The following is a 21272-nucleotide window of genomic DNA, read 5'->3' on the forward strand; positions in this document are numbered from 1 at the left end:
AGCACAAATCACATTACCGTCGTCTGGGTATTGTGTCTGGAAGCATAATAATCTGCAACTGTCCCTTCTAAACTCTCCTCAACAGGAAAATGATCACATTGGAGGGAGGAAAGTGAGGACAGAACATTTACTGTGCTGTTGATTGCCAAAGTATTTCTTGTGATACCACAGTTTCTAAAACTAGACAGCCTTTCTGATTCACTCTTTGATATTTTGATTAAAACTTATAAAAGATTTGTAGTGTGTATTGTTGTGTGGTATTGTTGTAACTTCATAGCAGTGGGACGTCATAAAGAAGACAGAGGTCGAGTGTTTGTTGAGTGGCTCAGTTGCTTATGTAAATCATCATCTTACTTTTAAAGAAGCAGTGTGAAAATAGTGCATTTTACTAAGGAGGGCACTGAGAAAAGGCGAAAGCTGAGCAGTTTGTCAAAGTAATCATCCTTGTTTTTTGCAGGTCAAACAGATTAAAATTCCTCTAAAAATGTCAAAACGAAATCCTCTTGTCTAGATTTGCACTGCTATATTGCTTCACAGTTTTTTTTACGCAATCTAATGTCTCAAGTCCCATTGGAGATATGAAACAAAAATGAGCATTAATTTTCTTTACACTGCAGCAAACCAATGATTGTATTTATTAGTAACACAAAACTTACTCTAAACCACAAAGTAGGTTTATTGGCTTGAATGCTACTGGTAAAACACTTTAAGTATCGTCCCACTCCAACATTTATACTACAAAAAGTTACTGCATTTCTACTGTGCAGAAGAGATCCTTTGAATGTACATTAGATGACTGGTGAATTTGATGCCAGTTAATACTGTATATTTGAATTCTTTTAGCAATAAACTTTGAATTCAAATACAACATCTCACAGTATTTTCTTTCTTATAGTGAGGGTACTTTAAAGCTACAGTTAATTACTGGCAGCAGATTCAGCAGTACGTTACTGTAATTTTACAATGGATAGTTTGACCGTGTAGCAACAGCTGCTTACTTAGAAAGCAAAAGAAATATACCACCCCTGCTGTAGTTGGAACGGAATTCCAACCACAGCATCACTTTTGTTCGATCAGTGTTTTTGGGGGACTGATATTGTTGGGCCATCTACTGAATATCAGGTCATCCTGTTGCTAATTTTTCTTGCATTGACTTTATGTACTGATGTTCTGACTACTAGAAAAAAAAAAGTATAAAATGTAACCAAATGCCAACATTTTTGACACCCTGTTGTGGAAAGCTGATGGGTCACTCTGGTTGCTGTTAATGTTGCGTAATGAATGTTGATTACTAAATCCAATAAATCACCAGAGCACATTACTCTTTGAACTGAACACGACTGACTTCTACTGCCAATTGTATACATTCTCCATTGTTCAGAAGGCATTTCTGTTTCTTTTATACTTCCCAGAACTGTATAAGTGTGATGTGTGAGAGTGTGTATAAGTGTGTGCCTACAAGATTGAGACTGCAGGTGCTATGTTGAAAACCGTTTCATCTCCAAGGTTCCCTGTGGAGATTTTGACCTCTAGTAGTGCTGTGGAGCTGTTTCTCTCTGCAGCAATGTTCAAACAAAGCCGGTGGAGAAAACACTGCAGGTTGGTTAACATTGATGTAAACATTGTGAGATTTAAAGTATTAAAAGACTTGAAAATGGGTTATCAGGAAAGGGGTGCATTCAGATTTTGGACATAAAGAGTACATTTTGGTGAGTAGCTCTAAAATCAAACTTGAGATACACTGAACTCTAAAGCGATGATTTTGAAGAAAATAGGACTCACCAACTTCACACTGAAGTATCCATAAAAAAAGCTCATACAGAAACAGTTCTGACGAACACTCATTAACACCACAGCTTTTCACATTTCTGTTTGTGTAGTATTTAACAAAATAAATATCATATTGGTTGGCTTTTAAAGAAGGTACAAGTAACAGATTTCCTGCATGGAAGATGTTCTTGTGCAGACTCAGTGAAATTTCATATATCTTACCTGCCACATCATTTCTAGCAGTTTCTCAGAATGTGGTTTCAGAAAGCCTTCGGAGAGGGGGAATGATTATTTCGGATGTGAGATTTTAATAAAAGTTGGCAGCAGCATCTATTTCACACAATCATGCTACTCTATTTTTCAAAGAGGAGGACGATGTTGCCTTAATGCTACTGCTGTGTCTTGAGATACCAGCTTTGTCTTGTTTTTTTATACACCTTGGATGAAAAAAAGCTCTAATATATTTAAAATGCAAAGGAGATTGACTCTTTGGATAACTGAATTGAGCCAAGGCGACAAACAAGTTTATACTGGCTAAAGAAAACAAGTGTCTTTTGATTTACTGACCTGGCTGAACACGTACTTGGCCACACACTAAGCCCCTCCCCCTGACAGCTGTCACTCAAACTTAGCCCATTAACCAAATGTATCCCGGAGTTGCAGCACCAGGAAAGCAGAGCCAGATTCAAACTGAGATAAGAAGCAGTTTTTCAGACTACTGTACTGACCTGAGGCATCATTTCCAGTTTGTATGTAATTATTGAAAAATGTAAGTTCCACAGGTGTAGCAGATGGTGTTTTTTGGGGGGCCATTCCAGAGTGACAAAAAGTCAGGACTTTGCGTCTCTTATCCCAAGTGTCTGCCTCAAATCAACAGCAGACTGTTATGCTTTAAAATGTGCCAAGTTGAGGGATTTTTGCTGTTTTATTATAAAGTCATCTAAAGTAAAAATGTTTTTGGGTAAAGGAACGGGGCCTGACATCAATCCTGCAGTGCTATCAGTCAGATCACTTTTGTGCATGCCCTAATACATGTACAGAAATCTGTAAGCACTCATTATGGTGATATTTTAGCCTATTTTTTTCATCAATTAGAGAAAATATAAATCATCCATGTGTATATACAGCTGAGATCTGTATGTTTGTAATTAAGAAACTTAGTGAGTCCACACCATGTTTTTGTACACACCTCACATTGCAATTTATTTTTCTTTCCTATGTATGCATCCCTAGCCCCTTCAACCCTGTCACCACCACAGGCAGGAAAGCATCCTGTGGGACAAGCTGAACCGAGCACTTGCTCTCCCTTTCTCTCTCTCTCTCACACACACACACACACACACACACACACACACACACACACACACACACACACACACACATACACTTCACAGAAAAATGAAGTGAAGGAGACTTTGACATTTGGCTAGTGAAAGGGCTCCAGCCTTCTTTGAAAATGTGTATCCTGACCATTAAACATTCAGGAAGGAATATTAAACTGACCTCTACAAATGTGCAAAGTGGAAGATGTCAAGAAGCGATTACATTATGACAACTATTTACCCATGTGACTTCTGGCTACAACTGAGGAGAGGTGACATTGTTATTTTGAGGTTTCTCATACGTATTTGACTCTACACACTGCCCATGTAAGTGGAAATTAATATTAAGAACTGGAAAACTGTGTGGTTGGATGCCGCTGACTTGCCATAATGATATTCACAAGTTTCTTACTGCAGGTATACTGTCTTTAAGGAATCCTCCAGGGACTGTTTGGGGCCTAAATGGTTCCATATTTTCATCCATGATTATATGAACTCATCACAGCAGACAGGGAGACAGAAATAGGCAACAGGAAAGCATCTCTAGGGCTGACAGAGAATGCCAGAGGCTGACATTTACTGTAACAATATGTGGTCCCTATAGCTGTGGCTACATTTCTGAGCACTCAGAATTTTGGCACTGAAATATAATGTCAGAGGCTCCTCCATAATTTGGGCGACAGAGCTCCTGCTTGTACAGTACAGCAGACATGTAGGTATGGTTTTTGCTTGTTGCGTGCGAATCTTAGTAACATCCATCCCTGAAAAAAGGGTATACTGCATTTAGTAACTTTTTTTAAGCTACTGAGAGGTCAAGAAGTGCAGAAATATTAACCTCAGAGCTATTTTGAGTATCAAAATATTCATAAACTGATCATTGGTGGAGTGCATCTAAGTAACTACCTCCACTTTAACATGACAATGGAACTCAGAAACTCAAAAAACAAGCCTGACATCTAAGGGTTAACTCATGGGTGAAATTCTTGAAAGAAAATTGGTCTAAGAATGTCTTGAGTGTACATTCAGCTCAATTCAATACAAAGTGATACATTTTGACAGTAACCTTCAAAAGTAGGACGTAACCAAAACATGAGCTTAATTAGTCACTTTTGAGACAGCGTACAAAGTAATTCAGTCATGATTATCACGCCCATGTATGTCGCATATTCAGTCTTTCAGAAAAGTGTTGCAGTAAGAGATAGAGCTGCAGAAATTTAAAAATGTCAATTCATGACTTTGTAAACAAGCTGTCATTACTGCATGCATTTTGAGGCTTCCCATCATTAAAACTGACATTTTTTGGTCTTTGTAAACTATTCAGTAATAAGCAACTAGAGCAGGCAAATGCTGAAAATGAGACAGACCCCTGGTTTAGTCAAAAATAAAAATAAAAAAGGGGGAGAAAATCCATTGTAGAGATTTTGGGGTTGTAAATGGGTGTTTTTAGCTCTCAGTAGACTGACATGTTATGACTCAGTCTATGAATTGGGGTGGTGGGATAGCCAAACACAATTAGAGTAGACACATTACTCACTAAGCCAAGGAGTAATTGCATTAGGCTATTTAACCCATCCTGGTGCACAGAATTGGAGATATTCTCTGGAGAAAAGGTGCAAGACTGCTAGATAAGTTTTTTCATTAAATTGTTTAAACTATGTTTATTTTGCTAAAGGCTTCTTTAACAAAGCATCAGATTTGTGATCACAGGGTGGACAGCAAAAGAAACCTAGAATGTGTGGTTATCTTTGGTTATGCATGTGTGCGTGCATGTGTGTGACAGAGGAGACTTTAAAATAGTCAAATTTGGTGCATCCACCCAAGAGGTCGTCGTCATTATATGCTGAGGTTTTTTCTGGGAAAACCGGTTCCCTGAGTCTGCTGTTGCACGTGACTATATTTATACACACCTTGGTTTGTGGTCCCCGGGTCCGACAGGATACTTTCAAGCAGGAACAAAAACACACAGTATTTCCCAGAGGAGCGCATCGTTGAGTCAGACACAAGTGCGCTCTGAACTAAAACGCTGCACAGACTCTAAAATAGATCCTCACGATGAACAGGTAAGGAGGTTTCAGAGGCTGCTGAATTCGTCCCAGCATCCAGACTTAGAAGGTCATTCTCAGTTTGTTTTTCTTATTGGATTCTTTCTTCAGCCGAGCATTCCGAATCCTTCCATGCGGAGACGGACAGACAGACAAAATAAACAAGCAGCCATTGCGCACGAAAACACGCGGACTTCTTAAAATATAAAAATAATGGTGAAGGAGTTGTCCTTAAACCTTTGAAGCACTATCCGCTCGACGTCCACACATCCAAAAAGTGTCCAAAGACGGACTTTGGTGATTTGTGTTCGAGTTAGAAGTCAGTCCGATTCTTTTGCTCCTTTTATTCCTAAAACGAGAGCGAAGCAGGTAGAGAAATGGAAAACCCCGGACTTCCCGCCTCACTTTCAGCCTGTGCATCCCTCAGTGTGACACTCTGTATCACTGCGTTCATCTCCCTCTCTCCCCCTCTCTCCTTCTCTCTCCCTCTTCCTCTCCCTCCTCAGGATAGGAGGGATGCTCTGGCGCATTCAGAGGATCCCATTTTCATACCTCTACCAGGGATTTTACAGCCAAGTCCTTGCATGAAACTCTAACTTGCTCTTTTGTTATATCTCCTCTCATTTCGTACTTAACATCTTGTAAAGCGCGCAGCTCATCAGACGCTATTGATTCCAAAGGGGGGACGCAGGGGAGATGGAAGGAAATATGAGGCCATTATTAAACTCTTGTAACACTCCTGTACTGTGATGTGGGTTCTACCTGCATTGGATTATGTTGTAGGAATAGTAATGTGTCTGGGGCAGATTCTATTTATGGTGCCATGAGAGGAAGGCAGGCAGACAAATAGGGTATACATTGACATGGGCAGGCTAGGCTGAGGTTGTCACATATATTTATTAACATGTTCTCAACAGCTTCTTCAGTGCATTTGTTGCAAGTAAAGTTAAAAGCAAGGCTTATTTATAGAAAAAAAGATGTTTTCCTGGGCTCACCAACTCAGTTTAAGGCAAAAGTGACACAAAAAACATAAAACTTCTACTTTTAAATAAAAGTTTTGTGTTGACAGATACATATGACTCTATTGGCATCAACAGCAAAACACACCCTGTCACACAGTTTTCTCTTTGCTTCAGACACTACCGGTTGTCACTGCTGATGGTCTGTTAGCTTTAATCTGTAACACAATGGAGGAGAGGACTGTTAATGGGAGTCCTTTGAGAGCCTCAGTCAAAGAGGGAGGTGTAATACCCCCCCCCCTTCCCTCCTCAGCTCTGGCGGATAAAGGTGCTGTTTGAACTGATGGTCTACATCAGTCACTCGTTGTCTATCTGAGTGACAGCTCAATAATTGTTTGAAGCATTGACAATGGTGTTGCAGCAGTTAGGCATCTCATACTTTTATAATGTTAGCATGAAATGCTAGCTACTGTGTGTTACCCATGGTCTTAGACAGAAATGGTCTATAGATGGCAAACGTTACAGATGGAAAAATAAAACATTTCGTTTCCCTAAAAAATAAATGAATAAAAATAAAACAAACAAAAATGTCTGGCACTCAGCTCTCGACTCAATGCATCTCGATCAGCATTTTCTGTTGTGCAGTATTTCAGCACCATGGACAGCGACAGCTAAACATATGCTCTGGCTCTGGAACTTTTTCTGTGTCTCCACTGTCCCTTTTGGTGTTCTCACATAACCACCAACCCAAACACTCGTTTATGTCTGGTATCTGCATGCACTAAGAGCATTAGTCAAGGTCCTCAATTAGGTACTTCCTGTACCCCATGTGTTTTTTGGCGCTTACTCAGTCCAGTTTTTTGCTATTGTACCATGTCATATCAAGATACTCTCAGTACTCATGATGAATTTCTGCTGTTTGATCATTTTGAACCATATGCCATGTAACCTTTAATCTGAGGAATCTTACTGTGACTACTCACAAATGTATCACATTTTTTATAGGAATCTGAGGATGGAGTTTGCTCATTGTTAGCTGTTGAAAAAGGTCATGGCTGATAGCATGTCACAAGGTAGGTGCAGGTAATGCCACATTACCTTTTTATGGGAAGGGACTAGATGGAAAATTTTCCTGGGGAAGCAGCTTTGACAAGAGGGAAGACCGCTATAAAGACAAAAAGTACAAAAGGAACAGATTTCTGAAACTAAAATGAGCTGGCTGTGTCTTTACACTATCATTGTGTTACAAATATCAACAACATAAAAAATGGGAAACTGAAATCAAACCCTTAAGTTATTTTGATTGGTGTTTAGTTTTGTCTATCTCTTATGTGCAACTCCAGTGGGGGTGTTTGCAAGAGTTGGTACATGTTCATTGATTTTAACAGCCAATCTAAAGCCACATACCTCCTGTAGAGTAAAATAAACACAGCAACAGGGTTATTCTCCTATATACCTAAGAACTCCTTCAATGCTGTACACTCTCTATCTAAAAACTTACACCATTAATGTTCACTCACTGTGAGGTCAAAATATTTGGAGCTTCCCCTACTTCTGGCTACAGTATGGATCATAAACCCTGCCTCCCCCATTCTAACAGACAAAACAAGGATCAAAGTATCAAGTTAAAATACGGTGCAAAATGTCAGCACCCAGGGAGATGGTCAGATGGCTTCTTGTCATTGTCTTCTATTTCGTTTTTTGATCATTTTAGGGGGCGAAAAGTTGAAAACAAAGCTCTTTGTTGTGATGTAGTGGATTTTAGAAAGTAACAGACAGTTGTGGATAATATGTGGTTACGAGTAAGAGCTTATGTAATCAAACAAAAGATGTGTTCAGAGTCCTGCTTGGGGAGGTTGCAGGAAGGTTAACAGGGATGGTGCACAGCTGTTCACCTCCTGCTGAGGACTTTCCACTGCTGGAGAGTGATGATGCTGTACTTTGAGCCAAGTTTTAAACACAATTTAATTTACTCTTTTTGTAACTTATTTTCTTTACAGAAGCTAGAATGACTACTTTGTTATTCAACGAAAGGCATATCTATAAGGTTAAATCCTCTTTGTGTTGTTGTAGTTTTTAAAACATGTGGACTCATAATACATCTTATCAAAGCAAATTTAAGCAATACATTAAAACAGTATGAGACATACTGTAGATATACCAATTAAATTCATTTGCAACCTGATGACTCCACAGCAACAAGTCAACTTATTGATGGTGCAGTAGAAAAAGTCTGGCAATTTCTTTGAAGCCACAATACATCCACTGGAAACCAGGATATCTGCTTGAACTGTAAAAGCTTGCTGTCCAAAGATATTTCACACTGGACCAAAAACATGAACTCTGAAAAAATGAGCCATTTTGCAAAGGCTCTTAAATGGTTTTTCAACCTGCTGTGCCGGCCTCCTCACAGGGAAAGTAATTGTAACATAGACAATGCACAAACCCTTATTCTTTCTTTAGTGCTCCCCAACAAGGAATTATTATAAAAGTGGTTGTCAGAGTGGCCTTAAGGTTCAATTCTATTTTTTTATATAAGCTCTAATCTTTCCTGTGTGCTGTGTTTCTTTGTCACTGAAAATTCAGAAGCTATTCTACTTGGTATTGCCTTCAGTGTTGCCAAAGTCAAAACCCAACAGTCACTTGACTGCAAATGTCCAGTACACTGCATATTACAATTCAATTACCTTTGATTTAAGTATGATATTCCATTCGGCATTGGAGTGCTCCAGTTTTAGCTCAAAATATCTCAAACTAAACTCAACTCAATCACAGTAACAAGTAGCATAAAGAAGCAGAAATGACAGGCTGTAGGAGCCCTTTCAAGAAGCAAAGTGAGCTGAATGGAAGTATAAAAAGAGCAGCTCTACCAGCAGAAGTCTTTCAAGATAGCAGAACAGAATGACCTGTAGAAGAATGAACCCTCATTAAGTCCTGGATGGGGATTATCACTCTCAGCTGCAGACTGACTGGGACCGTAAAGAGCTTTAGAGCATCATTTCCTGCAATCCATTTACTCTTACACGTCTCCTATGCTGTCGGACACAGCAAATTGTGCTGCCTGATTATTCCTGATTCTGTCTGCCTGTCAGTCGACATCTTTATTTGTCCTCCACATCCCCCCTCAGCTTCTCTCTTCTGCTCCTTAGCCTTTCTCTCTGTCCTGTCACACTCTTCAACCTCTCTGCGTTTCATTCTCTCTCCCTCTCCTCAGCCCTCAACACCTTCCTCTGCCCTTTTCTTCTCTTTCTCTTCTCCTCCACAAACAACTCGATCCTTTTCCCTCAGATCTTTTTGCTGTAGCACCGAGCCACCTTGCCATGCACTTTTTCCCTCCGACCGTCTTATTCTGTTATGTGTGACCTCTCTCCCTCTCTCTCCCTCCTTTTTTTCTCTCACTTTCTCTCCTCTTCCTCCTCCTTGCATCTCTCCTCTTCTGAATATTTCATGATTTGGTGGCACAGTGCTGAGGTGAGGAGCCTTCCTCTGTCTAGAGCTTGCACAGCGCAAATATTTACTCCCCAAGCCGAGCTTAGTTGAGTGTTAGGACAGACTAACAGTGTGTGTGAGGGTGTATGCGTGGATGCGTGTGTCTGTGTGTGTTGTATAAGTAACAGTGATTACTTGTGACACAGGCCCCGGAGGGGAGAAGAGGTCTTTGGTGTCCTTTGACATTGATGTTGGTGCTCCATTGCACTCTCTGAAATCTTCTAGATAGATAGATAGATAGATAGATAGATAGATAGATAGATAGATAGATAGATAGATAGATAGATAGATAGATAGATAGATAGATAGATAGATAGATAGATAGATAGATAGAAGAAAATAGGGCAAAAGGGATGGAAAAGGAGATGAAATGGTGGGCAACAGTGGAAAATGCATAAAAGAGACAGACTCAGCAAGAGAGAGGGGGAGAGAGAGATCAAGTGGAGACTCTCACGGTGCCTGTGCATTGACAAATGTCTGTTCTGTTTTGGCTGGCGAGAATGGAGCTCAATTGCAGGTCTGGAAGAACATCAAAACACAATTAGGGGCTGACATGTAACTGGTCATGCAGAAGAGTGAGGACAGAGGAAGGAGAAGAAGAAGAGTAAGAGGAAAAAGGAGGAGGGGTAGGAGGAGGAAAGAGCCCAGATAAGACAGTGAGACATTACGATAACAAGAAGAGAAACAGACACATAATTACATTTTATTGGCGATGATTTGAAGAAAAAGTGGGATGGAATATGTTAGAAAAGAGGAAAAAACATTACTCCAGAGGTGTCAATGTGTGTAAATGGAAGGAACAAGGTCAAATTGTGTGTGTGTGGCTGAATGGCCCTGTTCATTACATGTATAATTATTTCTTGTGTACAGGAATTATTGTGCATTTGGAGAGGTTAATTTAATTCTCATCTAAGGGGTTCTGAAATTTACTTTTTGTGAACTTGTTTGAAGTCAGTGTGCAGACATGACCAACAATTCTTGGCACATTATGAAGGGTGACTTAACGTCCAATTGGGAGAAAATTAGTTATTTGGCTTCTTTTTAGACTAAGTTTCATTCCCAGTGTCTGTTGATTAGACCACTTTAGATAAGACTATATCAAACAGCAAGACTGAAGTAACTGTGACTTTGGTCTAGGGATGGGTGCTAAACTAGGTAGTTTTATAGGTACCGACTAAATTCCGTCCTAAGTCCTGTGTACTGTTTCACGTAAAATCATACGGGTACCAAGTTCCTTCCACAAGGTACTTAAGTCACAAGGTGACAAGGTACCAAAGTCATGAGGTACCTTAGGTACCTTAGGTGCCTTGGGTACCTTAAGACTGTGAGGGAGTGGAGGAGTAGGCGATTTTCAGTGCTAGATATGAACACAGCATTTCAAGTTTATATACGAAGAAATAAATATCTTAAATTGAAAAACTTGAAGATTTTATTTTGAAAAATACAAATATTTATCACCACATAAACACAGGAAAGTACAGAAAATGTGTACCATTGAGGACCAATACTAATTGTCAGGTTCCAGCTATTGACACCGTATTGTTTCAAATGTGAAAGATACCCATCCTTACTTGGGTCACTTTTTAAGATATGACTACCAGGTCATCATTTCCCAGAAACCCCCAGAAGAGCAGTCCAAAGGAACAGAAGTCTGGAATGGCACAACCAGTACCCATGCAATATCTATTTTCATTTTTTGATATTATTATCAGGATACATTAATTAGCTGTTAAAGGGGATGACTGAGCTGAAACAACTAATTCTACAGACAGAACTGACTTAGTTGAATATTAATCTGCATCTCTTTCTCAAATTTACGATACATTAATGACTCATACACTCCAACAGCCAATTGGTACATTGAAAGCAGAGGAACATGTCTTTTGTGCCTATAGTACTAAGACAAATGACCTTTCTGACGGCAAAGTCCTTAAAAAAATTGCACACAGAACATACACTCACATCGGCACTACAGCTTTTTAGTCAAAGTTTCTTAAATTAGCTTCAGGTGGTAAAGTTGATCTTATCTGCAGCGTAGCTTCAATTCTGGTTCTCAAAACAGTTTCTCAACAAAGTGGCCAAGCTTGTAGGCATCCCCTGTGGGCGATACCCTTACTGCAGACAAAGTTCATACAACCCTACTTCAAAAAACACAAACAGCACTACATGAGGTTAACAAGGTCACTGGTTCTTGTTATCAGCCATACATTTTGGGTTAACTGCTGCTTGTGATGATGGATATCCCTTTTTAAATCCTTGTGGACACTTCAGGGGATGTAATGTTGTAATTTGGTTGAAAATAAGATGAGGATAAGGTCAAAACTTTGAAGACATAAGTTCAGTTTTCACCAGTTTTCAACCAGAAGCTAAATGATAAAGAACCAAGTGAAAAAAAGATTAATAAATGAATTTCATGCAATATTCTACATTCTGAAGATTCAGACAATCCAGGTAATAAATATCTCTGCTTTGACAAATTTAGAAGTTAACAGAAGCCATGGTGTGTAAACTCTGTGAGTAACAAAATACTACAGCAATATGAAAAACCTACATTACCCTGCAATCATGTAAGCCAAACTTCGCTTCCTGACTCATTTTACTGCAAACTGCATTCAACAGTCTGTGATGAGCTTCAGAGACCCAACTCCTTACATCATTATCAAGAAGGAGGGTGATAGAAGGGTGGTGCACACAGGAACCACAATCTGTCATACACAAAAATACCGGCTAACTAGGTGGTCAAAGGGTCACGATAGGGGGTTGTCACAAATCAAGAGCAAGAAGTGAGATAATTAGCAGTGAGTAATAATATGATGTTTCTCTGATCAGAATGAAAGAATATTCCCACTAACAGCTCTGAGGCCATTAAAGATCATTAACGCAGCAGTGTTGGATTGCATAACCTGGAGAGATGTACTGAAGTAACATTTTCTCAGGACCAAAGTGGTGCTTCTTTATCTTGGGAAACACTTGGTTCTTGAACAGCACATAGCATGAAGGATTTCTATCACTTTTGATGTGCCTGTTACCACCAATCATATCCGTCAACTTGTGCTTCACCTGTTACAAAATAAATTCTTGTTATTCTTCTTTGTCACAAAGAAAAGTTGAGTCAAGACATCTCTCAGGAGGTCTTTTTTATTTGACTGTATCTTAATAAAATGAAGAACTTGAACTTAACTTTGGAGGGACAAAATAAAGTCATAAAAGCTTCTGACAGTTACCATTTCCATTAGCAATTAGTCCTTAGAGAATGAATTATAATTGATGCGCTTGAAGAATCTGGATTTGAACTTTGGAGTAGCTGTTAAGAGTTATCTACCTAAAGGCTTGGCAGCTTTAAAGCTGTGAAGTCAGCAGGAAGAACCTTTACTTGAACACTACAGTCCAGTGGACTAAGCCTACCTCTGCTGTGACAACTTCATTGCTATTAAATGGAACAGTGAGCATTGAACGAGCTCAGAGCTGAGGGGAAAATGGGCCATATGAAAATTAAGTCATATGCATGTTAAGTTTAATATTAATTCAATGCCTGCTCTGCCCTTTAGGAAACATGTAGTGTTTGATTGATAAACTTTATTTCCCCTCAGGGAGAAGTTTCATTTTTGGCAAAAGAATAAAGGTTACAATTAACATCTGCTTATGTTATTCAGCTGCAAACACAAGAAAATAAGAGAAAATGAAAATACAGCTTAATAAATAAGAGAGCTGGACTAGGCTATAGAGATTACACATTAAGGTGTGCAAGGAGCGAAAGTCAGCCAGCATAACTAACATGAAATAGACACAACACAAATATTAAGCAGAAGTGCACTAAAGAAGTGATTCATCTTATTATGGAAGTCTATAAAACTTACATCACTAGTTAAAGTAGATACTTCATCAACTCCAGGTTATAACTTTGGGTAAAATGATGTTGTTGCCCACCAAGGTCTAGCTACTTCAAATTGTTGTGAGGTTGTGACTTCACAGCACTGTATCAGTGGTAGGCATACATGATGCTTAACTTATCAGCATTTGATTAAATTGGGGTGGAGCTGAAGGGCAGGGGGCTTGCTTGGCCCAGGTGATAGGTAGAGCCTACAGCCCAGGCAGGGCTGAACTCCAGTTCCAACAGGCTCCTCACCCTGGCTCTGCCTTCATTGTCCTCAGTCAAATATATCTCACTCCAAGGCATAATGTAAATTATCAGGATAAGGGCACAATTGGTTGGTTTTCTTTACAGTGTATTTATCCGTTTCATAAGAGCATGGGTACCTTATATTATATTTCTCTCTTTTTTAATAAGAGTAAATAAAAATTTACATTTAAATATGTCATATCTTCCTTAATATATTACATTTAATGCCACCAATGTTTAGTTTTCTATGTCTATAACATTTTTGATTTGCTTTGTGTTTCAATGGTGCTTTATAAATACTGCTGGCTCACCTTAACTGATGAAGGCTGGGCTCAGAATAAACCCCCTTTAAATAAAATGTAACAAATTTACAGAATTAATGTCAAATATTTGCCTCTATGTGCCTTTAAAGTCAGTCACAAATGAAAATGATGACAAGATGGGGATGAATTTTACAAATCTTTCTCGCTCTAACACACACAATATTGCGCACACTTGCACACTTTGAAGTCAGTCCATACATGACAATTTGATTTTTAACCTAAAGCTGCCTTTTGTGGTTTTAACTGATTCCTATACCTGATCGTTTTGAAAAAGCTTCAAAATAGTGAACATCTGAGGGATCCAAACTTCATAACATGCCAAGCTATTGTTACCAGAAGCACAGCTCTCTTTCATTCCAAAACAAATGAGTCAGACCCCAAGTGTTATTCATATAATCTGTTCTTCTCTGCTGCTCTAGAACAGTAGGTGCCAGTGGCCACTACAATTCAAGGATTGTTACATCTCAACAAAGCTTGCTCTGCAGGTTGTATTTCATGGGCATGACAGAATTGATTTCTGGTTGAACACACCAACTTCTGGAAGGTTAAGAGTCAAGGATTGTACCCAGCATTGGGGGCATTTACAGTTCAAGCATTGATAGTGGAAAACTTTGTATAACAGTAATTCCTGTAAGTCTTCTTCAAGTATGGATATTTGAGGTAATCGATCTGTACATCCTCAATACAAGACAGTGCCATATCAAACATCTAGAGGACACCACATAAACTCTGACCCTCCCACTCTCGCTGCCCACTGAGCTGATATCCTTTGTTCTAAAGCTTAGAAAGGCTTTCAGCCGATGCGTGAGCACATTTGAACACCTGTGAACACCTGTTGTTACAGGATCGATCTCAGTGGCAGGAGGGGAAGCCCGGCTTTGAGCTGTAGGAATTGGATTGAAGCTGTGTCAAAGAGGCCCAGTGGGATGTTGAATCCTCTGAGTAATTACAGGATGTGAAAGGCTTCATGTCCTTGGAAAGTATTCTATAACTGCAGGTCTGTACTGTTATTCAGAGGATGAGTACACAAGAAAATAAAATCCATAACCTAATGATGTGATGATAAGACTGTATTTCAGACATATTAAAGTAGTGCTTCAGTGGAGTGTCGAATGAGGGCAGTTCATTCAGCAGCTTGCATGAGGTTTTACTCATGCCAAAATAGCTCTGCCAAGAAAAACAATAATACTTTGACACTTACAAAAAGCTCCTGTGCCAACTCTGCCTCTCTTTTTCACTCCCTCTCCCTGAGGCAAAGAGTCCTGATGAGGATTAAGCTCAGGCCCAGTTTGATAAGATGAGTCAGTGAGACCCGTGTATCACTCCTGCAGGGGAGATTTTAAAAGAGGGGGCACCAGGCGGATGCCCTGTCGCTGACCACACAGACCGCTAGCACAGCAAACTCTCCGAAAGCTTGATCCTCCCACAAGGTGGAAAGGGCTGTGCAATTTATTTCAGCCAAGGATACATATTTCAGGCTTTAAATGCTTGACAAATAGCGAAAAACATTAACTGTGAGAAGAAGCCGGCAGCAATGAGGAAATCACTTTGGTAAATATGTTTCCTTCTATGGAAAATGCCTTTGCAACATACAATAAATTCATTTTTAAATCCAACAAATGCTGTGACACAGTTTAAAATGTAAAAACATCACTCCAAAAAATACAACACTTGTGCTTTCAGAATGATATACTTTGGCTAAAACCAAGCAGTTTGGACACTGGTATTACAAACACCTACTGGTGTTAAGCAGGATGATAGAAGAGCAGCTTTGTAAAAGAGCTGCAGCAAAATCTCAAAATAATAAGAGCTCCAGCCTCACAGACCACTTTCACAGACAGTGTACTCCTAAAGTACAAAAAAAAAAACAGTCTTTAAATTTTCACTTCTATCACACACTCTTCATTTCTGCCCATCTTAAGTCTAACTTGGCAACATCTCATCTGCCACCCTGCTCCATGGCTCACTGATCACCACATTAAAAGTCAAAGCCTCATTTGATTCAGTCTTTTTACCTCCTGTCAGCTATTCCATCTCCACGAGACCTTCCCCCTCATTACCTTTCAGTTGACATGATTAACCTTACTTATCTTCAAATTGTCTTCAACAAGTATCAGACCTGATGCCAGGTCTGGATGGGCATCTCATTCAATATATCATGTAGCACAGGCATGAGCTTGTCTGTATATTATACAGAATAGAATTTTTCTTATAGACTGTTTGGGTTGTGGAAACTCAAGTTAAACTTCCCAAGCAAGTATAATTATTCTCACACTTTTCTTCTAAATTCTTTCTTCATAAGACTTTTGACCTCTTCATGTTGCATTCATCATAAGTCAGCCAGCTTTATCAGTTAATTGCCCAAAATGCAAATGTAGAATGAAAATTATGCTATCTCATTAAATGCTTTTATGCACTGCACATGACTAATTATACATGCTAATGCATACTGCTTATATTGATTCAGCTTTGTGTCACTTTAAAGTTAAAATTCAGCTCACAGGAATGTTGCAGCTGGTTTCTCTTCCCTTAGTTTCCTCACCTCTTCACTAGCAGGTGCATTAGAAGCTGTTGGGTTGGTACGTAGGTGGGTGAAGCTGACAGATGGAAGCTGATGTGGCCATGGTCTGACACAGGTTTCCTCTGCCTTTTACAAAATGCATGCTGGAAAAGGCTCCATAGAGCCCCTGACACTAACTGCACTAAGCAGGCCTGATATGCAAAATGGATGAATGGATTGTGTGGACGGCTGAAGTGTATCTAAGTATAAAGCTCCAGCTGGAACTTAAAGCCTATTAATAATTGAACTGTTATCTAATGTTATAGCTGATGGGTGATAGACAGGGAGTGGACACAGCATGGCCCTGGGAAAAGAGAGCAAAGGAATTGCTAGAGGGAGATAAAAGTTTTATATGACCAATTAATTAGAAGAGGAACAGTTGGGGAATAAGTGTAAACCTGTTATTTGTTTTCACAGCTTGTTTTAGCCATGATGACTAATTTTCTTCACAGTTTTGTCACACTTTCTCGCATCATTTGAACTTTTGATGATAAAGAACTCAAGAGCACTTGTTAGCCTAAAAAAGAATGATATTTCTTAAGTATAAATTTCAAACCTTTTATAACCCTGGTGAATGTCAGATAATCCTTCTGTCAACAGATAATCTAGTGTATTTTTTCTGTTTAGTAGGTTATGCCGAACAGCAGATTATCTGACACCCAATTCTGCCAAGTCTGGTGATTATATGCCGCTTCACTGTGTGACTAAAATCTCCAAGCACCTTTTAATAATAAATTTATTATTCATGATAATAATTGAACTACTTCTGTAGAGCCATTTAGTCACCTGCATTATTCATTTTAACTAGCTGTGCATAATGAATGTGGCAAAGCAGAAACAACACAAAAGACTGTCTGTTTATGTTTTCGCACTCGGGCCGCTGTTGCCCCCGAGGCTTTGACATTCATGTTTCTCTGCTGGCTGATTTATTTCTGCTGAAACAAATTAAATAGTAGGCTGACATTTCTTAATTTTTCATGCATCAGTTTAGAAAGTAATACACACGGATGTTAACTAAATACTAAAAGAAGAATGAACAAAGAACTTTTAATACTGCCCCTGCTGCATTAGTGATTGTGTATCCGATCAGAGAAACAAATTTCACTGTCAAACGTGTCTGCACATATGTGTACTAATAGCAAGTCCCTTCATGCTTGTGCTTTTGTGAATTTTTGCATGTTCACAGAATAAAATTAAATACAACAGGTCTGTGAGAAAGTCTGTGTTATAATCAAAGCTGCTGGGAAGAACTTTCCATTCATGTCATTTTTTCAGGCAAAAAAGTACATTTTATCACTCAGTTGATCATGGCCTGTACCTGCCAAAGCAGTATTTTCTGACAAAATTCTCAACCTGCCTTTTCAGTCAACTGTGTTGCTTATTGTGCATGTTAGCTGTTGAAAGAAGAAGGCCATTTCTTAGCTTGTTATCATTCATCTGCCCTAGCACCTACCCCCTGGCAGTGCTTTCAGGCATTAAAAAATTAAAGAAGAGAAACTGTCAGTCTTGTTGTTGATAGGTGTTTGCTTGTGTAGGACATTGTGAGGCATTATTGTCAACATCAATTCATTTCACAACCAATATAATACTCCTCACAAAACCAGACATTTTCCCTTTCGTCTAACGTTTTATAACAATAATGATTTCAGAAAAAAGTTTGATTTACTCATTTAAAATATAAAAGGGCACATATTAACTTGATTTCCAAATGCTCGTTCGTAGAAGCTCTTCAACAAGATTGATAAAATACATAGATACACTGAATTTCGAAACACCCCGAAAGCACTTATTGATTTCAGAAGGGAGAAAAAAAGCCTCACTCAGTTCAGCTTTGATAATCTGACCAACAACCAGGTGTCACATTGATGTGATCCACCCCCAGGAAAAAGAAAAATAGAGGCATAAACACCACCACGCTATAGTCTCAGCATCATACAGGATAGAGATGCACTTAGAGTGTTAAAGCATGAGTCTCCAACCGGAAGAGAATGAAGAGGAAAAATAAATGCAGTCACCATACAATGTGTTTTTGTAAAACATTTTTGTAGACGTTAGATAATGAACATTATTCAAACCATGAGGCAGAGTAATATTGTTAAAAGGCCCACTGCTGTTGTATTCAGAACCTATAGAAGGTTTATCAGAACTAGTTGTAGAATTACTTTGTTGAAACCAACAAAACAAGTATGGTTTTATTTACACACATTATGACAAGCATGTGGTACTTAAAGGTTTTTTTACCCTCCTTAAATGTCTTTCTTAGTTTAGTCTATGATCAAAGGGGGGGGTTGTGCTCTCTTTTGGCAATCACTGTCTCTGTGGTACCCCTGCACTAGCTTCACATGATCTACAGCTAAAAAAAAAATTCTTGTTCATCCCACACTGGAGTTTCAAAAAAACTTTATTTTAGCATCTGTCTGAAATGCTCTGTTTTAGCTGATGTACCCCTGCTCCACAACCCCCCCTCCATCTGATTGTCCATACCTCTGAAGGTCTGTAGAGGCAGAACTATGGAAAGTCATGTCATTCTAGGGCCTGCCCTTCCAACGTGTCAAGAGGACAAGTTGGGATACCCTTGGATAGGATACCTTGACCTCATCAATGCAGCAAGTCTAGTTAAGACCTCACAGAGCTTTTGGTGCTATTAATAAGAAGGACCTTTATGAGCAGTTCACAGGCACAGACTGTTCACAGACTATGTATGTACGCATACAATATGAGAATGCATACTACTGCTTTTTTAAGTTTTTGTCACAGGTTACAGACAGCCCTTCTATGATCAAGTACACTCCCTTTGCCCCTGGACAGAGCTTTACCTGAGTTGTATGAAAAGACTTATGGATGGAGCGGTATAATTACTTCTCTTTGGCAACTTCACTACCCAACTTTAAGTGTAACCCAAAGCTTATGTCATTTAAAACATGTTTTTTTTTTTTTTTTTGCTAGTTAATACCATGTTTAGGTTTATAATGACTTAATTAAAAAGTCACTTGTTGGTATATTTCAGTTAAGTCAAATATTTTAGTACAAACTTTTGCTTCTAGTACATGCAGACAAGTGAGCCCTAATAATGCAGTGTATGAACATTTTGCATGTCAAATCTGATGCTTCTAATAGGGATGGGTAATGAATTGGGTACTTTTATAGGTACCCACTGAATTCTGTCAAAAGTACTGAGTACCAATTCACGAAAAATCAAAAGGTACCATGTTCAGGTACCTAAATGCATCCTTGTGACTGTGAGGGAGTGGAAGAGTAGGTGATTTTCCATGCTGGATATGAACATGGCATTATAAGTTTTTATATTGAAGAACAAATAGGTTACATCAAAAAATATACATTTTATTATGAAAAAAACTAATATTTTTTACCACATAAACACAAAAAAGTTCCAAAAGTTGGTACCATTGAATACCGATACTGATTGCCAGGAACTGGACATTGACACCGTATTGTTTCAAATGTGAAAGCTACCCATCCTAGCTTCTAATGTATTGGAATATATCAAAGTTGGGAACCAAGGTATGCCAAATAAAACAAAGGGTAAGTACTGTTTTGTTCTGGGGCACTTTAAACATGTGTCAGGACATAACAAAATGGATCAAAGCATTTACAGTGAGTCCAAGTCCATTTAAAGTTTTTTTTTTTTGCCCTTAAATAACAGTGTTGGTAATGCATGGGCTTGTGATGAATATATAACCTCCAGTGTGTACACCGCTGACGGGGGTAATAGTAAGTACTCTTCCCTTTTCCTCGGTCTCTTTTCCTCTGGGTGAACGGTCTTGAAAATGTATGTTATGGGTCTTGAGTCCTGAGTGCACTTGTAAGTTTCAAAAGAACATCAAAACACAATCAAGTCCTGGATCCCTGAGGCTCAGGGCTGGGAGCTAGCACTTAGGGTAAGAGAGGATTAAGGTGGGAAAGAAAAAAAAAGGAGATGAAGGAGAGAAGAAAAGCAGAAGATGGGTACGCAGGTGGAAAATAGATGAACTGGAATAAGACTGGGTTAAATGAGTTTCTGTCTTTCAATATTTTTCTAACCAAATGATAAGATCCTTTAATATAAAACCTAGATTAGACGATATTGCACAGTTCATATCAGTTTTTATGGGAGGCAGAGTTTATGACTAATTGATTTCCTCATGCATTCATTCAGAAGTTTTTACCCTCCTCCAGCATTAAGTACTGAGTTCACTGAATCGATCCAAAGCTCAGCTCCAGCTCAGATACCTCTTAAATTACAGGTGTCACAATTCACTTCTGAGCTGAGTGAACTATGACAGCCAGAGAGGGAGAAGATGAGGAAATTAAAAGTCTTTCTTTTATTTTTTTTGCGCTGGTCAAGAAATCCTGCTCCATTTTTGAAGCCTTAGTGTGAGGAATGGTAATTGAGCCATCACTCCAAGAAAAAAAGATGAGCAGACAGCAGGGAAAGAGAGAAGTGCAGTAGAGAGAAAAGAGTGACAGAAGAATGGCACAGAGACAGATGAGAGGAAAGCAAGCTTAGCTTGTTTGAGTTTTGTTCACTTGCTACTAAGGGAAAACATAATGATGAAGATTATTACTGATTACTAAGCGCTTCAGCAAAATCCTCCCTGCCAACTGCTGTTTTAAATGAGTTATGTACTCAGTATCTTATTTTGGAAACTGGAGGTTTTCTTCAATTAGGAAAACTTTCTCAAACTTT

At 38.9% G+C, this 21272-nt stretch overlaps 1 protein-coding gene across 1 annotated transcript in view; it reads right to left on the reverse strand.

Moving 5' to 3' along the window:
- Positions 1–5733, reverse strand: part of LOC141787632 (ephrin type-A receptor 6-like) — a 58961-nt gene extending 53228 nt beyond the window's left edge. Inside the window, exon 1 of the mRNA XM_074666183.1 lies at positions 5000–5733. Coding sequence (XP_074522284.1) covers positions 5000–5078 — 79 coding nt within the window. The 5' untranslated portion in view covers positions 5079–5733. The remainder of the gene's footprint in view (positions 1–4999) is intronic.
- Between the last annotated feature and the right edge of the window lie 15539 nt (positions 5734–21272).

The sequence above is a fragment of the Halichoeres trimaculatus genome, unplaced genomic scaffold (genome assembly GCF_033239565.1).
Source record: "Halichoeres trimaculatus isolate MK-OKI-2021-1 unplaced genomic scaffold, fHalTri1.1 fHalTri1_scaffold_3, whole genome shotgun sequence".
NCBI classification, from domain to species: Eukaryota; Metazoa; Chordata; class Actinopteri; order Labriformes; family Labridae; genus Halichoeres; species Halichoeres trimaculatus.